Source organism: Ambystoma mexicanum, chromosome 2p (assembly GCF_040938575.1).
Source record: "Ambystoma mexicanum isolate Mex_15411 chromosome 2p, UKY_AmexF1_1, whole genome shotgun sequence".
NCBI classification, from domain to species: Eukaryota; Metazoa; Chordata; class Amphibia; order Caudata; family Ambystomatidae; genus Ambystoma; species Ambystoma mexicanum.
Window position 1 is genome coordinate 505,522,416 of NC_090923.1, and position 22,969 is coordinate 505,545,384.

The 22,969-nt window shown below is 45.7% G+C and overlaps 1 protein-coding gene across 1 annotated transcript in view; it reads left to right on the forward strand.

The window, feature by feature from the left end:
• Positions 1–8,973: 8,973 nt before the first annotated feature.
• The window catches only part of TAMM41 (TAM41 mitochondrial translocator assembly and maintenance homolog), a 407,953-nt gene continuing 393,957 nt past the window's right edge, over positions 8,974–22,969 (forward strand). Inside the window, exons 1-2 of the mRNA XM_069643916.1 lie at positions 8,974–9,259; positions 18,429–18,611. Coding sequence (XP_069500017.1) covers positions 9,122–9,259; positions 18,429–18,611 — 321 coding nt within the window. The 5' untranslated portion in view covers positions 8,974–9,121. The remainder of the gene's footprint in view (positions 9,260–18,428; positions 18,612–22,969) is intronic.

The following is a 22,969-nucleotide window of genomic DNA, read 5'->3' on the forward strand; positions in this document are numbered from 1 at the left end:
CTGTGGAACACAGGAAAAGAAACTCGCTTCCTGAGTATCTGGTAAAATTTCCATCAAACACACACAGAGCCCTATTAATGAAAATTCAGCTAGGAGTTTACCCGACCAACGACTACAAAAACAGAACTGGAGGCAGAGGTACGAATGAAGGACGCTGTAGATTCTGTCTAGACATCGACCAACGGGAGACACTGGCACATCTCCTTACGAACTGTGGAGCAGTATCAAATGTGAGATAGCAAATGCTAACAGGGCACATGTCAAACATGACACAAAGAAACGACGAGGGATGATGGGACTATTTTATTCAAGGACATAATCCAAGATTCTTGTGCGTGGGAATAAACTTCCTGGAAAAAATCCTGAAAGAGAAAGACAATGAATCAGTCATGGAGAACACGTAAAAAGACTGGAGAAAAAAACAAACAAACATGAAGGTTAAAGATGTATTAAGATGATCATGAAATGGAAAGGAAAGTGTGATAAAAGTTTACATGTAAACTACATTTTTGACATGTTAAATAAAAAATTAAAATTAAAATACAGATCCCTAAACTCACCTCTCTGTGCTCTAGGTCGGTACTGATTGAATTCATATTGGTCATACCTATTTTTTTTCTTCAGGTGACTGAATTCTGTTACTGTTTTCCCCTGAACTCCTGGGACAAAGGAGGTGGAGAATGTGGGGTGTCTCTCCTCTGTCCATGGTCTACCTGTGGGGAGGCCTGAACATAAGGGCGAGAACTATAGGTTACATTTTGTCTCTCATTTGATTGCTATTATTCCCTTTGCTGATTTCAACTTTCCAGAAACCTATCCACATATCTTGGCCCTGTCTGATTTCCATATATCAATTGTAGCAGGGTTAAACCTACTCTGGGCCCCCAATGCATGGTATGGCCCATTATACATTTGACTCGGGTGTTATTAGGCCCCATCATATCATAGCAAAACCCCACCTTTGGCGAGGTACCAAGCTACCTAGGACTAATATACATGTCTCTCTGGCTGGGATCTGTAGATTAAAATACAGTAGCCTGGGATGGTGCTGCCTTTCCCTGCATGGTCATGCTCTTCTGGTTACGTGGTGTGTCATTCTTTATCTGAGCAGTGTGAGGGGTCAGTAATGCGAGGCAGACAACTGTTTGCAGATTTATCAACGTATGCCATTTTATTATTAAAATAAATGTATTCAAAATGCCTCACTAGCCCTACTCTGCTGAGGATTTCCCTGCCTTACCTAAAGCTAAGCAGAAACACTCTAATGCAGGATAATGGCCCCTAACACTAAGCAGCAAATACACAAAGGAACTATATGGCAAAATAACATAACATGAACAATATTCATAGTCTCTGAATAACCTTCTAATGTCCTGGGTGATTTTCCTTCCCTGGAATTCAGGGGCAATTCTGTTAGTGTTCAACCAAAGAAAGAAATGTCTCTAATCAGATTTTGATGTTTTGATGCAGAGCAAATGCTGTCTGACATTTGTGGAAACAAACAAAAGAGTTCTGGAATTTGATTAAGGGGACTCTTAACAAAACGACCAGGGATATCCAGAATAACGTTGGAGAGGCCAAATGGATAGCCCATTTTTCAAATCTGTTCGCGCCAACAACAGACAAGATCTCCCTGCCAGTTCTAGCCGATAAAACACCAGAGCACGAACACGAACCATGGAACATCCCCGTCGATGATGCATTGATATTACTAAAGATAAAAAAATTGAACAACTCGAGGGCTTCTGGGCGAGATGGTATCTGCAATGCGGAGCTCAAAAAGCACCCCGAACTGTCGGCATCCATAATGAGCAAGATCTTTGAAAATTGCAACCATCTCCACGAAATTCCTCCTTCTTGGAAAAAAGGCATCATCGTGCCCATTTTCAAGAGAGGCTTGACCGATGATCCGAGCCATTATCGACCCATCGCTCTCTTGGATGTCATGGGCAAGGTGTTTGCTTCCATGGCACTGGACGCATTTCAAACTTGGATCCAAGAAACAGATCAAGCAGACCCCTTCCAGAATGGTTTTGTGAAGAATTCAGGGACAACAACTAACATTCTTCTCCTGAGTTCCCTGAAAACTAAAGTAGCACAGGGGGGCCCTACCATCTACATGGCTTTTATTGACCTGGTGCAGGCCTTTGACCAGGTCAATCGGCAGCGCCTATGGGGAAAACTAGAAGACACAGATTGCCTGCGAGCGATCTTGGAATCCATAAAAGCCCTACACCACGATACCTCCATATGCGTGCGCCTTAGTGCCGAGGGGAGACTGTCTAACGAAATACAGACCTCAAGAGGCGTAAAGCAGAGTTTCCCCCTTGCACCAGCCCTATAAAATGCCTATATTGCAGACGACGGGAGATCAACAGACCTCGTCAGATGTTTTCCACCTACGCTTGGAGGCTCCAAGATAGAGCAATTATTTTATGCAGACGACATCATTTTGATGGACTTAACACCTATAGGCCTGCAACGCCAACTAGATCAACTAGTACGCTACTTGGCAGAAAACAACTTGAAATTGAACAATGACAAAACCAAAATACCAATACTGGGAACCGCAGCCAAAAGAAAACAAAAATTCCTGTGGAGATGTGAAGGGAGGAACTTAGAAACAGTCAACGCCTTTAAGTACCTGGGCATTATGATCAGTAACGACAACGGAGAACTGACCATGCAAGACTTCCCTTGGTCAAAATTGAAAAATCTTACGGCACAAGCCAAAGGAGTGGACAGAAAACATGGAAGATTTTCCATCATTCCAACTATTAGATTTTATAAACCTAAAGTTTCCCTGCCTTGATCTATGGCACCGACGCAATGCCTATGATGCCGGATTTGAACTGGGCAAAATACAAAGGTTTTTTTTGGCGAGGAGTACTTTCCTGGCTATTTCCACTCTGATAGCCTTGATAAGAAGAGAACTCTGTCTAACCTCACTTTTGGCCTTAAAGATGAGAGCTAGCCTCATGTTGTACCGCAAAGTCACCAACGCTCCGAAAAATAAAGTCTTGGACCTCATTTGGAAAGAAATTGAGTGTGGCAATAATAGAATGCTTAGTAGACGGGAGCAGTACAAACTTTCCATTCTGCAAGATCTGGACACTACCAGAGAAACACTGTTTCAGAACCCAAATCAGGTGATAAAGAAACTCTTTGAAGCGGATTGGATAAACACTGTAGAGGTCGCTAACAACTATTCATTAACAACAAACCTCCCAAGCACACCAATGAAACTTAACAATGTGCGTGGTTACCTCTGCCAATGTCCTGACAAGCGCCTAACTAGAACCTTTTTAAGGTTCAGAATAAACCAACTAAAAACTAACAAAATTTTAGCAATCCGTAAACAATCCGCTTCAAATAACTGTCGATACTGTAACAGACTAGATGTTATAGAAACTACCAAACACTTGGTGCTTGAATGCAACGGTCTTGTCGAGATCAGGCAACGTTTTCTGACCCAACCACTGAAGAATCATCGTACCTTGGACTTGGAAAACTTATGGGCCATCTTGGCTAGTGGCAACAACAAGCAATGTGTTTTTGGACTGTCCCTATTCCTGAAGGCCTTGAACTTATACATTTGAGAAATTGGACCTCCTGAGGAGACTATCGCTACCAGGGAAAGACTCGAGAACTATACTGGAGAATGAATTTTCTCTTTTTTGCCTTTTGTAAAAATTGTAAAACAATTAAATCAAAATAAAAAAAAAAATAAAAAAAAGGAATGTCTCTAATCAGATTTTGATGTTTCAAAGTCAATGTAAAGGTCTGTTAACCAAAGTTCCAATGATAGCAAATCTCTTCTCCTTGGTGAAATGTCCACTTTCCACTTACACCAAATAACACCAATGGTAATCCCAACCATGATGCTTTGTCACCTCTTAAAGAAGACTTGCCACGGTTCAAAATAAATGCAATATCCTCAACTGTCAGCAATACAATTCTTGGTTGACAGTTTTAGAATTCACAATAGTATATTTGTCAGGATGACTTCTGAGTGCTGCTACTTCCACTTCAACCACTTCACTTCTACTTGATTCACTATGTGATCAGTCACCTTTGTTTAACAGTACTGCACTTTGTTTAGACTACTACCATTTTGCATCTACTGATACTTACATATACCACCACAGCTTCAGTACTTTGGACTACTAACACAGCTTCAGTGATTTGAACTTTTAAACAAGATTCGACAAGACATACTTCAAAGTACTTCAACAACTTCAAGTAGGCAAGGCACTCTTCCTATGAATAACTCTCTTCAAAAGGGACCGCCTCTTTGCCTTTAAAACTTACTTCTCTCTGTCTTCTACAATCTCTGGCACCACAGGTTGTGTCAACTTCAAAATAGTCCTTACGCACCCAGTTACCCTTCCCCAACTTTACCTGCACCTTTCTGCCAGTTATCAGACCAAGTAATTACCCGGAAGCCTAGGTGCCAGTCTCTTACCTACAGGTAATGCTTGCACACGTGTATCTTAGGCCAATGAACTATTATTAACTTCACAGTACAGTTAAATTGCTCTTAAACTCTGAGAAAGGTTGGTTTCACTGTTAATATGGGGAGACTCTTAGCCTGGGCAATGCTTGTTCTCTGCTTCAATATTTTTTTACACTTTGACTTCTTATAGATGAAATATGCTGCATTAAAGTAAAGGATAGAGTTCAGTCCTCCTTTGGGAATCACAAATATGCACACGTGCCCACTCCTTGCTGTAGTTTTTACAAGTTAAAATATTTAACAATGTATTATCAAGGTTGGGTATTCGGTAATGGTTTTCACAGGATTCACTTTCCTTAATTAGAGACATGCAACCACTCCTTCAAGCAGTAACAGTCTTTTAAGGATTGAACAATGGGGTTTAAGCAGCGTCAGCGTCTCACGCGAGTAAAATGCATTTCAATAAACAACTTTTACTCGCTTCAAATCTTATGCAAGTTAAAAGGGAACTGGATACTGGTGAGTGAGACCCCTTCCCTGTGTCCCTCTGAACCCCCTTTTCACCTCTCATGTCCTGAAGTTGTTTGGGTCCTCTTGTTTTGCCGCTCTCCTCCGTGTTTGTGCCCCCTTACCCTACTTGCTTTCCTGTTTGTCTGTTTGTCTAACAGACATAAACCGTTCATTCTTGCTGTAATAAGAAAGATACCCAATTAGCATTTCAAGGGCAGCATTCGCAGTACATGACAAGGGTCCTTGTGTTCTAGCATAGGTACAGGACACATTTCATCCATATCAACCACAAGGAAGTTATACGGGCTGTAGTATAAAAGCAGGTCACAGACTATATGGAAAAAGTTGCACATAACCCATAATAGGCAGAGGACTCACAGTAGCAGCCCTGTATGATGCAAAAGTGCTCAAGCATGGATACAGAAGGCCAATTGGAAGCAAGGAAAAAGCTACACATACCAAATCATAGATAGTTGATGAAGATTAGAAGCCATAAGGAAGGTGTCCGTACCCAGACAAACTGAGATTAGGAGAGGAACATGGTTTTCAAGTTGCATTGTAATTAGAGAGGAAAGAAACAAGTGACTGTGGTGCACAATATATCAGTGTTCACTATTATTATAGAGGTAGCAATACTAACGCCAGTGAAACCATAAGTGAAGCTATTTTGAGGACCATACCCTGATAACAAAAACACTCTGAAGGATGACAATTGTGAAAGGTTTAGGGCCTTGCAATACAATATTAAATGAGATGCCCATGATCACACATTGGTTAAAAGGTGATGCTACGATCTGCTCCCACTCTCCAATTGCTGTACTTTACACTTTATTTTCCAGTCTTTACCATAAACAAAATAAATCCCATATAGAACTGACTTGTTATGTTGTCTTACACAGTGCACCACTACCCCCCAGGGGCAGTCTCCAGGCGGTCATGTGACTCTGCAAGAAAGAGTATCCGGTTGGTCAGTGATGGTAGAGGGAAAGGATAGGTCCAGAACCAGGAGAAAGCGGTGTCTGTGTGTGTTGGGTTGCACAAGGGCTGATTGCGCGCACTGGCTTGTATCCATAAGGGTGAGGCCCAAAGACTGAGTTGTTTGTTGTATGTGAATGTATATTATTTTGGGTGTGTGTTTGTGTGTTTTACGTGTAAATTGGCTGGTTACATAACATAACCCAACATCGCAATTTTTAATAACAAAATGTTATAGAAGCTTTATGTGATCTTAAAATATTTTATATGGGTTTCTCTTTGTAGTTCAAAGCTTTCAATAGGCCCAAAACACAGGCTTGGGTAATTATTTAAAAATGTGTAGAACAAATCTGAATTGTACAAAAAAGCATACCATTTTTTGTGTCAAATGAGCAGACCTTAAAATATGCTTGCTAGAGGCCTATGATATTTGATCCAGCCTCTTCCGTGTAGTGTCCTTTCCACTCAAATGGCCTACATAAAAAGAAAGATAACGTAATGGGCTAAACAATGCCACCAGCATGTGAGAAGGCAAGCCCTTTAACAGAAGAGAGCACAGTAAGGTCAGTGATATGATTTGTCCAGTATCACTGTCACATCTGCTGGAAAACATTTAGAAAAACAGAGTGGAAACCACCGCGTAGTACCCAGCGCTCTCTATTGCTTCCTGCCAGGAAGCTAAATTCATTCCTTCGGATTCGGTAAAATTCTGTTAATGTTGTTGATAAAGATACTTATCACCAACATTAACAGAATTTTACCGAATCCGAAGGAATGAATGTAGCTTCCTGGCAGGAAGCAATAGAAAGCGCTGGGTACTACGGGGTGGGTTCCACTCTGTTTTTGTAACTGTTGTACTTGTTATAAAGCCAGAGTGTCATTGGGCTTTTTCTCAACCCGGTAAGCTCCATATAAAAGCAAATATCTTTCAAAACAACAAAAGGAACTATTTTTCACTTAAGGCTAATACAACCTACAGTGGTGCCCACATTTTCTCCATTTTTTGCTGTAGTTACATCTGCTGGAAAAGCCAGGATACAAGCATGAACACTTTGGTTCCACAATCTTGAATTTGAATACATAATCACTGCCCAGGAGTAACACTTAATGCACATCACTAGAGGTGGCTGCCTAGGTTATACAACTCCCCAACTAAAACAATTGTAGAACTTCACAACATTATTACTGATAATATCACATGTTGTACTACAAAAAAAACACATATACATGCAGGTTCATCAACTTCAAACCTAGGAAAGGTTGAGCCGGCTTTTCTGGAAATTGTTATTGTAATCTTGCATATGAACACACATTTCTGCAATGAGTGCTTAACACACCATTGCAGCACTTAAGTTTACCAATCTGCATTTCAACTTTGGCTATTGCACATGATCAACATAATCCCCACAATAATGTGAGAATACTAGAGGTTGTGCCGTAGTGAACGCACATACTATGTATACCACAGTGAATACAGAAAGCATTACAGGATACTTTTATTGGAGCAGAATGTACTTGTCAACAACAGACAGGCAATAGGTTTAGAGCTGCAGCAGCATGCCATAAAATATCCTGACTTGTGCTATTTAAGTTTGGTGAACAATGAGAATGTGTATGAATTACAATGTGTTATATTCATGATGAATTGCATTTTATTTGATTGAATTATGGTTACTTTTTTTATACTAACTGTATGGTATGTGAAAAGGTTTTTAGACCAATTCACGCAAAGAAAATGCAAGGTGGTGCTAGGCGGTGGGAGAAGAGTGATGGTCCTAAGTGTGGTGTGTGACCCTCCCACGAGTGTTGCCCCTTTAAGGGAATGTATCCCTTCCCTTGTGTATTGCCCTTTTAAACATAAAAGAAGCTTCTTCAGACACCCCCAACAGAACAGCTGCAGACTCCAGAAGACGAATTACTTTGTCTGTGTCTCATTTCATGTAGACTGCAGGCCTACAGGTGGAGCAGGGGTGTTGCTAGGTCTGGAACAGATCTGGGGCTAGGCTAATGTCGGGACTGTGAGGACTCGGGGCTAGCTATCTTTTTGCTTGTAGCCCCTGAGCTTCTATCCAGGGCTACCACCAAAAGACCTGGGGCTATGCCCTGATGCCGTGGGACCCTCGTGCCAGGACGGTGGCAGAGGTCTGCATGATCAGGGGCCTGGCAGGCTGTGCCCCTTCCCTCCACCCCCCATTGGTGTCGGTGTCCTAAAGTACCATGGGGCCTGCCAGATGTACAGGGCAGGCCGCAACCCCCACAGGCATTGGGCCTGTAGAGTGCTTGTGATCGAAGCACTCAGGGGGCCGCTGGGTGTCCATAGCAGGCCCCCATTACACTAAGCAGCAGAGGTGAGGGACTCACATCTCTCAGTCTACTGCACATGTGGGTGCTCTATCTGTGACTAAGGCCAAGTTTGCAGGAGCCTGATTAATGCTAATGATCATTGATATTTGCAACATGCTGGAGCTCTAACCTGCGTCAGTGCAAAATACAGGGATACATTTTTATTTATTAATGTGCTAAGCCAGCTTTAAAGAGCAATCCTTGAAAATGATATCCATATCAGATCTGCTACCATGACGTCCTTGTATATGTTAGCGAACGCCACTGCAGCTACACAAATTGTGTACCTACTCTTCTGCTTAGTTCATAGACGCTAGCCTAAGCTATTAAGGCCATATTATAGTGAGAGCAATAACTGGACGTGAAAGTAATCATATACTGCAGTTTAACTAAGGACGTGAAGGCAGGTGTGGAATCTGGCTGGGGCGGTGCAAACCAGCAGAATACAATATAGAAATTGATTATGTCAGAATACATAGTACACTCGGTGCACTCCAGAAAGCCCCATGCTGTGCGGTCCAGTACGGTTTGTATCTGTAAAGGAGTATTTACATACCGAGCTAAATAAATAAGCCCATCACGAGTAGAACGGGATTGTCACGAACAGCCAATCAGAAAGGGAGCTCTAGAAGCCACTTCTCACCAATCACAAGCAACATTTTAAAAGCCGTGCATTTGGACGACCAACCAGAGTCTACTTCACATCTTGAATGCAGGAAGTCGTTTCTCTGTTAGTTACAGGGCTCAGAGCCGAGCTGAAAGTGACAGCTGGCGTTACCCTTCACTGTCATTTATGAAAGAGCGCGTTTGTGTTGGCTTTCTGTGTGTTATTCGGGCATGACCTCGTCTGCCATACAAAGCACAGGATTTACCTTAAGAAGGATTTTGTCATATTTCCCTCAGGATGTTAGCCTGGCGTTTGCTTATGGTTCGGCAGTGTTCAGGCAGTCTGGGACCAAACAGAGTCAAATCGGGGTAAGGAAGACAGCATGCACAGGACACGATAGTGACAGACCTGTTACGTTTTTTGCAGGCAGTGTCAGTTTCCCGCAATAGCTGCATCTACTAGCAATTCTGTTGGATTGTAAAAATTAGGAGAGCTTGACCGTCACGAATGTGAAATATTAAGATTTGCCGATTGCATAGCGATTTTGCAACATTCGTGTGTTGCTAAAACCATTACCTGCAAAATTAACGTATAACGTTTTGCATTGTCATGTTCAGTGCTGTGCACTCGTTGTCTCGTGCCAGCACGAGAAGGCTCTCTAGTTCTTCAGTCTTTGCAACCTGGTACTTGTAATGTACTTTTCCCGATATAAATGCATGACTAACATGAACACGAACCAAAACCAACATTGGCAAAGCTATCAGTTTTTGCTTTTATGTAGGCATGGGAACTACATTTTCCATGTACCTGGCCATAAAATGGAACCAGCAGGAAAATAGTGTTAGTATCTGGGCATATGGCAGCGCCTGGCAAATGCCGATGTAATCCCTTTACAAGCGCCACAACTGTTGGATTTGCCAATTCTTGTTTTTAACCAAAATTCAGTGCAAGAAACAGATACAATGACACAGCTTGCTTCTAAATCGAGTGGCTAAAGGCACAATTGGTTAATACATTTTTCGTACACTATGAGCTGTTTTAAAGCTGTAATTAGCAAATTACCTTTCAGAAGGCTTCTCACAATGCACATAGGTAGCTCAAAGGGAATCCAAGGGAATGTGTTTTTGGGGGTAAGGGGAAGCCTTAGCAGGGACGTCATTTCACCAAAATGCCAGGAGTAGCGGAAGTGACATCACACGACCCTTGACCCCCTGATGACATCACGGGAAGTGATGTGATTTGACCCCACCCCGAAGTCATATTGCAGGAAGCGATGGATCACGACCTTTCCCCGTTGACAAAACAGGAAGTGGCATCACATATGATATGATATGCTATGATATGGCATTTATAATAGCATTGCACACTATGAAAAATATGGTTACGATATCACTATAATGTGATGTACATTTCATACAAGAATTGATCGCCATATCTATCGTTAAGATCAGTGTGTATAGGCCCATATTACCAAATTACTGTGAATGCAAGCAGTTGTCCATGACCAAATGATAATGATGTGTTATTATATAGCACTTACGTTTAAGCGCTTTATATAGAAAAAATATACACCCAATATCACCCAACCTGTGTTGGTACTCATTTATCGACCTCAGAAGGATGAAAGGCTGAGTTGAGGCGTTTAAGAACAGACTAAATCGGTGACTCACCCCCTGAAGTGTGCCTGAAATAAACCTTTAATGAGTCTAGCAATTAGTGTATAGAATTCCAGAAAGACACATTATTTGGTATTCCTATTCGTTCTTATTTAGGGTCAGTGCTGAAAGTGTTAGACTTGTGACACTCCTGTTCTTATTTTTCTTGTGACACTCCTGTTCTTCAGGGCCTGAACAAGAAAGCCAGCCACTGCAGAAGTAAAGAGCCACATGGTGCTGGCCACAGCCCAGGAGCTTGCAAATGTAAAAAAAATAGAATTTTTTTTTTTTTTTTTTTTAGAAGCCGCAAGGGAGACCTCAGAGGTCACAGTTGCGACCCCTAAATGACGTCCCTGAGCCTTAGTGTGATGCTGGAAATGCATCGGAGGGACAGGGCCTCCGTATCCTTGTCCTTTACTGCTTTTTATCGTGTGTTCTGTCGTGTTTTCCGCGCAGGAGTTCATGTGTGACTCCTGGCGGTGCAGCTCTCTCTCTTTTGGTTTGGTGAACGGACCCGTGGGATACCCTTATGGCACCCATGGGTAGGGATACAACCCTGTGCCCCTAGTGTATGTTTCTGGGCACCTGTGGGTGGCCCACAGAGCAGGGTATGGGCTGGTGGCAGCACCATGCTGAAATTGACAGGTGCGCGGAGTATCCTCCGTTTTGGGATACCCCGGCCCTGCCATTGGGATCAGTTGATTCCTGATGGAAAACAAGATGGCCCCTGTGGCCTCTTGCTTTCTATTACCCATTAGCTTGTTTTCCCAAAGTCCTGGGAAGCCCTGACTCTGTCCCTTCCCCCTGACTGGCTGTTGGGTGGAAATGCCATATATGGTGTTGTTGTGAAGGCCTGGCCAGACTAGCTGGAGCCTTCCCGGTGATGTATGTTGTGGGTACCTCCTGTGGGTGGGACCAGGGTGAATAGAGTGTGTGACGAATATGCATTCTGTGTTGTGGATGTCTAGTATCTGGTGGTTGACACAATGACTGAGACAGCCCTGCCCGAAACCGGTATGAATGCAGCTTGGAGTGTTGAATGGCTCGGTACTTGTCCCAATATACATAACTTGTTGTGAGTGTCTGGAGAGAAGTGAATGGCCTGAATACCTCGTGTGCCTGATTGGCTGCCTGCCTGCATGAATGCCCTTAGTCGTGATTGGATGCTTGAGTGTGACCCAGCGGAATGAATGGGAGATCAACTGTATATCTGGGGACCTCTCACTGCTAGGAATCATGTTCAGAAGCTGAAGTGCACTACGACGAGTAACTGAAGCTTGACCTTGAAGCCCCGCTGGATGAGAAGAAGTGCTGTTGCTCTCCTTCACAATCTGAAAGCTGCTGTGCCTCCAAGGACTGACCCAGAGAGGACTTGGTAAGGAGCCCTCTTCCCGAGCTGCGAGGGACCATCGTGCACAGCTGATCTTTGCCAAAGCTCCCTGGTAGACAGACTTTCAACAGGCTGCCGACCCGAAACGAGGATTGCTGCGGAATCTCAAAGAGAAGCACTCGGACTGTTGTCCGCCACTGTCGACGACCGCCGTCGCCGACCGGAGCCGCCGTGCTCCCGTTTGCCTAAGAACTTCAATTGATCATCGGACGCTCTCGTCTGCAACGTCGCCCGCTTTTCTCCCGCTGTAGAAGGCCCGACCGTCCACGCGCCGAGGAGCATCCGCCGGTGGGTTTCCCGCCACCTAAAGACCGCAGAGACGCCGACGACTTGACACCCTTGCTGGGCCACAGTTCTTCATCATCTCTTTGCAGTCCAGAACAATCGTCACCGAGGTGCCCCGCACTCCTCTTCCTTGCAGGACGCCAACGCTCTGTCGTCGACGAGCACCGCTAGGAACGAAGCTGCCACTTCACCGCCGTAGTTGAACCTGTTCTCCATCGGACGTTCGATGACCCGTGACTCCTGCCTTGAAGGGAGGGCACTCAAGAAGGGCCGTCGATTTCCTGACACCGAACGCCGAGTTCCACGACGCCTCTCGACGATCCGTGGCTCCTGCTTTAAAGGGAGTCACTCAAGAAGGATCGGTCGACGCATCTTCAGAGAACTCTACTCCACCAGGTACATTGGGGGGGTAAAACCTTAATAGGAGGAAGTAAGACTATTGAACATATGGACTGGGCTTGTGCTATATATCTTTATTTACAGGTTGCCCAGGTGGGGGGGGATCTCCACACAGAACTGTGCTTAAGGGTAGGGGTCAGAAATCTGCCTATTGTTTCAACCATCTTGCGTTCCTTCCTATCTCTATTGCTGGTTTCCTCGTTATTGATCTGTGTGACATTTTAACCGTATAGTTGATGCACTTTACTGAGATTTGATAACATTGGTGGTACCACTTTAGAATTGTATATATTTATCGTTATTGACTTCCGAGTACAAAGTGCGTTATTGTGATCGTGTACATACCTTTGAATATTAATTATATAAAGACTGTTTTCAGTAATACAGTGTGTGGACATTCCTTTGTGGGGGTTCGGGGACTACACTGTACTTAAGAACCAGCTGCATCACCTCTTGAGAAGCTAGGCCTTGATTGCTTGACTACATTACCAATAATAGAGAATCTTGGCTGGGGTCCTCTGTGCCTCTCCTCTACCATTTAGAGAGCGGAAGTACAGACACCCCCTACCAGTCTTTACACTTAGGTAGTAGAGTGGCGACGGGCAATCAATGGCTAGGAAATTTCAAACAACCCACAAGTTGTGTTTCCCTCCTCACATCCAGTCTCTCTCATATCCTTACATCCCATGACAGTAGCGTTGGCTCTTAAGCAGCGCTTTCAGCACCACCTGTGAAGGATTGCCATCTACACTTGTAAGGCAAGATGTATTGGCTCTGCCAATGCTTGTTATTGTAGATTTTCAATATTATAAGTGAATTCTCAATGCTTCCACTTCATGATGTCGGCCAGAGTGGGACTTTCACTGTTGCCTTATTCTTGTTTTATCTTCTCTGACCAGTACCTGACATCCATGCTAATTTAGCCAGTCCAGGGTTCGAAATTGAGGGGAGCTGGGCGCTATTTAGCTCCTGCATCTAGCAAAGTAGAATCTGGTTAGCTTGAAACCAACAGCTACCAGGAGATACTTTTGGCTCGTAGGGCCAACTGGTGCCTTCCAAACATGTAAATGTGACATTAATTTTGAGTATTTAAGAAGGTTAATAAAAAAAGAATTGGAACATATCTAATACACATTTAAACACAATGGTTCAAATGGACAAAAACTTAAAGGAATATTTCTGGTAGCTACTGGTTCCCCTGCGGTAGCTCCTGCCTACTGAGTGATGCCTGACACCCAGGAGCTAGTTTTAGCTCCTGCTCATTAAAATACAATTTCGAACCCTGCAGTCCTTGTTTTCATATCAATTAACCCGTGTTCGGCTTAAACCTTGTGATATGTCCTGCTTGTCAGGAATAAAGTACCAATCTCCTTTAACAAAAGCAATCCATAAGCAGCTATCTCACGACAGCAGCTCTGGGAAACTTCATAAAAAAGTACTTCTCCGTAGACCAATATTCTTTGCAATGCAGAGATTCATCCACTGTGCTGTATGCTATTGTTACATGCTACAGCTCAAAGTTGTTACAACATGGAAAGTGCGCACTGAATTGAATTAGTATCATAAAGCTGACACGTAGTACACAAGTAGCCGATAACTTTGCAGGATAGTGTCTGTCAAAATACTTGTGTAGTTAAGATTTTTATTGAGCATTTGTGCAGCACTTTATACAACAGAATTGTGTTTCAAAGTGCCAGATGCGATGGACCAATAAAAGCACTATCTGTATTATAGAGTGTCTGCTGGGTGGGTCCTGGCAAGGTGAGTGAGTGGCGGTGGAGTGGTGATGGTGGAGAAGCTGGGCTGCATTTGCCAGCTGCAGCCGAGTGACGATTCAGTAAGGGGGCAGAGCCATGTGCCCCCATCCTAATAAGGTAAGGAAGCGGGGTTGGGTAGGGGGATACCGTTACCTGAAATAGATCCTTTTTCAAGAAAGTGGATGTCCCGGCGGACCCGCAGGTAGCGAATGACTCCTCGAGCCAGGAAGGAACATCAGAAGGCCAGGACCGCGTCCCCTCATCGGATCCTGGCTCCACAACGGAGGCTGACCGGGTGTTGCCAACGGTCACATCGAGATATCCAGTGCGGGGGAGTCGGAGGCCTCCAGCCCATCTTAAAGACTATGTCATGGACTCAGGGGACTGAGCGAAGGGTGAGTTGCGTTTGGGATCACGGGCTCACCACGGTTGGTTACTGTTATGTTCCACTGTAAGCATGTTATGCACCAGAGTTTGGTTCTGTTCTGTTGTTGGGAAAAAGGAAGGGATGTGACGTCCCAGCGCCACTATCGCGCATGCGTGGGCCTCGTTCTCGGCCACGCATGCGCAGAGAAAATAAACTGCGCCCGGGACGCGCAGAGACCAGCAGCGTGTCCCGCGTCTCCTTGTGCGTGTGTGTGAATGTGACCGTGTGTTTGCCTGCCGCCCCCCCCCGGGACCCCGGGGAATACATAACAATGGGGGAGCTGTTTTGACACCTGGGTCGCTTTACATGCTGATACCAACGTCTGACAGGAATCTAAAGTTTCTGCTAGTCAAACCTTAAACGGAGGGAGGACCAAGTGGATAGGTGACAGTGGCGGCCGCTTTCATAGGGTGCAAACCAGGGCCCGGCAGCTACATGCAGAACAGATTCAGAAATCTGTTCTGCATGAATGATGTATCATTGGCGTGGTGGCAGCGTGCTGCAATGTAGGACTAGTACAAGAAGCCTGAAGAAGGTATTTTGATTAAATAAATAATTATGTGCCGAGCCTGTTTTGTGATCTGAGCAATGTTGGTTTCCAGCACAGCGGCGCGTCCCTTTTTACGCTATTTTGTGCAGTAGAAATGCGTGGAGCTCGTAGCTCCACGCAATCTACGTAAGCACCATCGAATTTAAGATGCTGGCAGGGCGCTAGAGAGGTGCCCCTGCCAGTATTGATCTGTGCGAAAACACCGCACCAGCAGTAGCAGGCTGAGGCATAGCAACAATTATTAATGAATGCCATTGGCTGTTTGCCATTTGAGTGTGTGTGTGGGGTCATGGATGCACGGGTGTGTTCTGCACGCCAGAGCAGTTTGTCACACTCTGCGCGTGCCATGGACTGCTGCAAGCTTCCCAGAGAGAAAACCAGCAGACCAAGGCCAGTGCACACCACGTGCACCGGCCTGACCCGAGGCTGTTGCTGCCTGCCCCGCCGCTAGTATGTAAATGATATTTACTTTGTGTGTAGCGTATGCCTTCATTCCCCACGACAGGACAGCGCTCCAGAACCATCCGGGCCCCCTGCCTTGGGGAATGCAGGCAGGGCCTAGTTGACGGTGTCTACCCTAGGCTAGGCCGAGGCGCACCAGCCCAGGTGGCCACCGGGCCCCACATTGATGCTCGGCTCAGAAGAGAGCCTGAGCCATGAACATACTTGAAGTAGGCTGAGGCGGTTCAGGCGGCCCTGTATCAACGCTCGGCTCAGGCTCTCACGGAAGTGCTACTAGCACTTGGGTGAGAGCCTGAGCCGAGCTACACCACCAGACGTTACTCTGGATCGCCACTGCTCTATGACTTAGTCCGAGTATCCATCCATGAATCCGACGCCGGTGGTCAATCTCTGGTGGTGTTATGTCCTTGAATGCCGGACACAGCAATATGAATGGTTAGTAGCAGAACGGCTGAAAAGCCTATAAACGATTGTAATGTTGACAAAACAGTAAAGCACATTTAAAACTGCATTTTTGCATAATAGAAAATCCAGGACTACAAGTACCACAGTGCCCAAAATCAAAGGTACAGGTGGGTGGATGCCAATCCCCCCACCATTCCCGGTTCTTTGAGGCGACAGTGAAAACAAGTGAGCTTGTTGCCGTTAATTTGTGTTCTCGAACAGTACTGATATGATTAATTGTCAGATGACCAGGCACTTCCCGAACCAGCCCACATGAAAGGTTAAGCATGGCTGGGTGCCTGATTTCGGTACTGGCCTATAGGGAATATTTTAGTACTACAGATTATTGTGTTTAAAAAAGTGTTCATGTTTTTTACTTTCAAAAGTGACAAAATATTCATGTGCGTGTTGATTTTCTGAAAATGCTCACAGTTCATTCATACCGTGCACAGTAAGGTGGCGGACGGTCACTGAGCACAGAGAGCCGCGCTGCGCGACCAAGTGAAATCCCCCAGCTTGGCACTGTGGTCAATGTCAAGTCACTAACTGTGACCACAGTGCCGGTGCCAAGCTGGGGGATTTCGCTTGGTCACAATAAGGCTAATCTAGGGCATATTAGTGAGTGTTGGGATGCTGCAGCCGATTGTACGATGAAAGGGTTTAAGTTACGCTATTAGCCAGGCTATGAATTGGTGCGTATGCAGAAGATTATTTTTTAAAAATAGGCTCTAGCCCCTAGTCTAAAAATCTCCTGCCCCTCCCTCTCCTCTTTGTAATAATAAAAGGCACGTGACAGCATGTAAATCCTTATAGCAACATGTTGTCGAAAGAATATCATTGTGGATTTCATTTTCACACCTAAATAGTAAACTATAAGTCCCAGAATGCAACATAATGCCAACCTGAAAAATCTAGTTAATCCCACAGTGCTTTCACTGATTTAATTACGACATGTTATGTAATAAAAAAATTGTGTAATAAACAAAGATAGATATGCAGGTTGCTTGTCACAAACTTCCAACACGTTATTCATGATGATGAAAAAATTTGACCAGTGACTTAAGCAACTGAAGATGTCAAGATATTAGACATCAATGATGGATATGAACAAATCTTTCAATGGGTGCTTTGTGTTGCTCACTTTAACTAGCACAGATTTGCAAGGTAACTCGTGTTTTGCGAGCTCTTTGAGTTGGAAGTGTTCCATGCATATTGAAAGGCTCTGCCACTGATACAAGACATGTTTTTGCAAGCACCTTAACGACTTGCAGAGCCACAGACGCTATGTCTTTAGGTCGAACTTGAGGGTGTTGTCTAGATATCACAGAGGATAGTTTCATTTCTCGGGTGTAAGGACACAACCATTTCCCCTATGCTCCTGCATTTGGCCACAGGTGATTTGGTTTAGTGTGGTCAGCTGTGTTGTAGGCAGCAGAGAGGTCAACTAGGATCAAGAAATATGCATGTCTTTTACTTTTTGGAGGTGAATGTGTCCAAGACATTGAGTGCCATAATGGCAGTTGCTCCAACCTCCAATGCAAATGTGCAAACTTCAACATCCTGCAGTGTTGCTTAGTCCCTACTCCTCTCAATTTTATTTCTTGGTTGAATTAGTTTCTTGGCCTCATGAAGCATAGCCTCAAGCACCATGATTACTCCTTTGGCACAGTGTAATGTACCACCATTAGTATGTAAAAGCTAATGCTTTTTATGTCATATTTCGGTGGGTTTGGACAGTAAATTGCACCTTTTGGAAGCCATTTTTTTAATGTGTGGTCACTCCCAAATTCGACCAGAGAAATTTGCGCTCCACCACCTATCAAAGTCACCATTGGTAGGTGATTTAAGGTGTGGCCCAGCCCTGCTGTGGTATGCTCTCCAGAGCACTACAACCCTCCTAATGAGGCTTTGGAAGAACGTGTCTTTTGGTTCCACACTCAGACCTGTACTGTCTTGTTCATCTTCTCTGAGGTTGTTACCAGGCCTCTATTGTGAAGGGGCTTGTGAAACAGCGATGTTGGCATCCTTTCAGAGGTCGGTTCTAACGATAAAGAAAAGTGTGTTTCCATCTACCAATAATCAAAACTGTTCTTGTTTGTTTTTTTCTCACTGTGCATGGTTGGCTGTTGGGCTCTTCTATTCATTTTGTCTGTATTGCTTTGGTCTAGAACAACATGTTGGATTTTGTGTTCGCCGTGGATGATCCCATCACTTGGCATACAATGAACATGATAGAAAACCGGAGCCACTATTCTTTCCTGAAGTATTTTGGATCAAAGCAAATCAGTAGCATGCAGAACAACTACGGAGCTGGAGTGTATTACAATACCCTAGTTCCCTGTGATGGCAAGGTAGGTGATTGTGAAGTGTAACTCTGGCTTATCTTCCGCCTAAGGTGGTATGAATTAGACAGATCTTCGTGTGCGAGTGTTTTTCTGTAGGCAGTGCTTGTGTTTATCTAGCTGTGTGTGAACTCTTAGAACGCGTGCTATTAAAATTCTTTTCTGTCAATCATAAATCTGACAATGTATTCGATCAAGACCTACTAACACAAGCCAACAATTCCTAATGTGTCCTCCTTGACCCTTTCATTTGACATGTGCTTGACTTTCCCCGTGAATGTAAACCATTTGGTATCCCATGTTTAAACCTGCCGCACAAGCGGTTGAACCTCACCACAGTGCTGCAAAGTGGTTGCGCCTTCCTGTTGCTGATTAGCACATCTTTAGTACCCTTTTCATGGCTAAATTGTTTATACAGTATGTCTTTTACAAAGCTCATGATAAAACATGCTATGATTGCTTACAGGTAATCTTCATTACTCCTAGTCCTAATCTTCCTCATCACAGTACTTACTTCTGAGGCCCTGCCTCCGACCCAGGAACCCTTCTTCACTTAAGTTCTTTTCATTCATAGTACCACCTCCTTACCCCCAAGCCCCAGTTATTAATGACCAAGCTGCATCAAGGGACCCTCCCCGTAGGGAGGCAGCGGAAGGGTCATCAGTATTGTAATGCGGAAGAGTACGACTAGGAGTAATCAAGGTTACCGGTAAGTAATTCTAGCATTACTTCCATGTCCCTCTTCCTCGTCCCAGTACTTACCTCTGAGGTAGAACAAAGCATAGACAACGGGGAGAGGTCCCAAAGGAAACACAGAGAGACCAAAGTGCTGCACTGAAACACAGTACACACAATCCCCTTAGAAGCAAACGTCAAAAGACAACATCCCAACCTCAAAGGAGCCAACCATGGGGTGAGAAATGCCCAGCCCAGGACAGCAGTGAAGAATATGCACCGGATCCTTCAGGCAACCTCCCACAACACACCAGTAGACATAACCCTAGGGCATTGGCCCAGGAATCCGTAAACCCCTCCTCGGAGCAGCCCCGGACAGTCAAACGCCCAGACAGACCAGCATAGACAGGAACTATGGAGAGGACGGATCGGAACCAAACAGCAGAAGGAAACTAGTGAGACTGGCCGGCCCGGCCAGCCCCAGCAGTGCCAAATGGAGCAAGCAGGCAACCAGAACGACGGTACAACACAATCCCAGAAAGGAACACCCAACCAACACGGCCAGCTGAACATGAACGGCGAGCCAAGCTACCCTGCCAAAGGATGGGTGTGATGCTGGAAATGCATTGGAGGGATAGGTCCTCCATGTCCTTGTCCTGTACTCTTTTATTATGTGTGTTCTGTGTTGTTTTCGACACAGGAGTCCATGTGGCACTCCGGACAGTGCAGCTCTTCTATAACCCTGTACCCCTAGTGTATAGTTTTGGGCACCTGTGTGTGGCCCACAGAGCAGCGTTTGGGCTGGTGGCAGCTCCATACTGAATTTGACTGGTGCTCTGAGTATCCTCCATTTTGGGATACCCAAGCCCTGCCATAGGAATCAGTAGATTCCTGATAGGAGACAAGAATGGCCCATGTGGCCTCTTGTTTTCTATAACCTGTTACCTTGTTTTCCCAAAGTCATGGGAAGCCCTGACTCTGTCCCTTCCCCTGACTGGCTGTTGGGTGGAAGAACCATATATTGTATTGTGGGTATGTCCAGGCCAGACTGGCTGGAACCTTCCCAGTGACTGTATGTTGTGGGTACACATTTGGGGCGAGACCTGGGTGAATGTAGTGTGTGACCAATAAACACTTCATGTTATGGGTGTCTGATTTCTGGTATGTGACACAATGAATGGGACAGCCCTGCCCGAAACTGGTATGAATGCAGTGTGATGTGCTGAAAGGCTGGGTGCTTGCCCCAATCCTCATTCCTTGTTGTGAGTAGCTCGACTGAATGCACTGTGAGCCTGGTTGGCTGCCTCCCTGCTGAATGCCCTTCTGAATGATTGGCTGCCTGAGCCTGGCTGTGTGAATGACAGACAGAACAGTATATCTAGGGACCTCTCACTTACCAGAATCGTGCAGAAGCGCAAGTCGAAACTGGATGCTTAACCTTGAAACCTAGCTAGAAGAGAAGAATTGCTGCTGCTTTCCTTTGCCAATCTGAAAGCTGTTGTATCCCCAAGAACTGATCCAAGGGAGGACCTGGCTAGGAGACATCTCCCAGAGCTACGAGGGAACATCGTGCAGCAGCTCGTCTTTATCAAGGCACCCTGGTACTCGGTCCCTAACATCTGTCAACCGGAGACGGGGTCTGCCAAGAAACATCGAAGTAAGCACCAGAACGTCAAGGCCATCGACGACCATCACTGTCGACTGTCGGATGACCACTGTAACCTCCTTGACCGGAGCCGCAACGCTCCACTGCCTAAGACACTTTGAAATCAAGGGCTCCCTTGCCATCACGGTCAACCGCTTTGTCCCGCCGAAGAAAGTCGAGGTTGTCGACGAGCCGAGGAGAATGCGCTGGTCAGTCCCGCCACCCGAAGTCCACAAAGATGCAGACAAATATCCAAAAGCCAGCCGTGGTCGAGTCCTGATCGGCGATGACCCAACGCCCTTTCTGGGCCTACGTTCTTCATCGATTTGCTTTGCGGCAACAAACTCTCCTCATCGAGGTACACCGCATGCCTCATCTTCACAGGACGTCCACGACCAATCGTGGACGAGCACTGCGAAGGTCAAAGCTGCTCCCTCTACAACATTGTTCTTCATAGGAATCTCGACTACCTGTGGCTCCTGCTTTAAAGGGAGTGTGCTCAAGGGGGATCCATTGATGAACCATCAAAGAACTCTGCTAAACCCGGTACATTGGGGTAGTAGAGGATTTCTAGCAGGAAACGAGGCTATTTTAAACATATATGGACTGGGCTTGTTGATGCACTTTATTTAGAGGTTGCCCAGGTGGGGCGATCCTCATACAGAACTGTGTCTGGTGGTAGGGACCCAGTAGTCTGCCATTGTTTAACCCAACTTATCTTCCTCCCTATGTCTATTGTTGATTCACTTTTTTTTGACGAGTGAAACAACACACCAACGGCAAAACAAGCGCAAAGCCACAGAACCAGGGAGCAGCCATAGAAAACTCAACAATGCCCCCCCTCCACCAACCCCAGAGGCCGAGGCCTGCGAGGAAAAGAGAAGCAGAGACTGAACCCCCCCCCCAAACCAACCACAGAACACTGCAAACACCCACTCCAACCGGCCCAGAACCAGGGACAAGGGTAACCCCCAGCTGAGGCGAACCACCAACAAACACCCACCCCACAGACATGAGTGGCCAGCAGAGGCAATTCCCACCATGCAGCAAACTGAGAGGCTAGGGCACACAGGGAGCAACCAGAGACCCAACACCAGGGAACAGAAGCCAAGACCGCCCTGACCACCCCCGCCCGGCCCTCCACGGACACCCCAAAAGCAACAGGGACCAGAGTGTGGCACGCAACACCCCCAGTCGGATGAGCAGTGAAGCACTGCAGGACCTCAACACCCCAGTGCCAGACGGGCACCCAGAGAGTGACTAGAGAAAACACAGGAGGCCATTTGCCCCCGCAGGGTAAACGGGTGAGCGAAACCCACATCAGCCAGAGAACCCCAAAGAGAACCGACCCAGACCAACCAAACCCCCAACTGACCCAGAGGGAGAAGGTCATGTAGAGACACAAACAGGGGAATCCAACACAAGGATCTACCTGGGCATCCAGAGTCCCCACCTGCAATCCCCCAGAGGGACCATGGAGACAGAAGCCCAATGTGTAGCAACTGCAGAGAGCACGCACCCCTGAGAGACACAGGCAACAGGGAAGCACCAGCAACCGTGCAGAATTGAAATGGAGGGGGGAATAACCAGGGCTCATCCTCGGGGCACAATTCAGAGCCCCAGCACACAAATGCATAGACAGACACTGAAGACTTGGTAGGCAACATCGGTAATCAAAACCCACACAGCAGTAGTCTGACAACAAGCAAAAGGGAGCACTGGCCACACATACCAAACCCAGCACATGAACATGATCAACGCAGACAGCAGAGCGGCAGGAGGAAGGCGATATATATCCCGGGAACATCAGCAGTCCAAGCCCACACCCAGATCTAGAACACCCGTACCGAAACATTTTACCCAAGCAAGGACGTAACGTCAACAAGCTGTCAGGCAACCGAAAAAGGCACAGCCAGCGCAACCAACACCCAAATCGGCCAGCAGAAGAAGCAGCTTGAACTGTCAAACTGCAGGCACTGTGAGGGAAAAATCAAGGGTGAAGGCATCAGTGTGCCGGGATTAACAGGGCCGATGTGTCCAAGGAGCA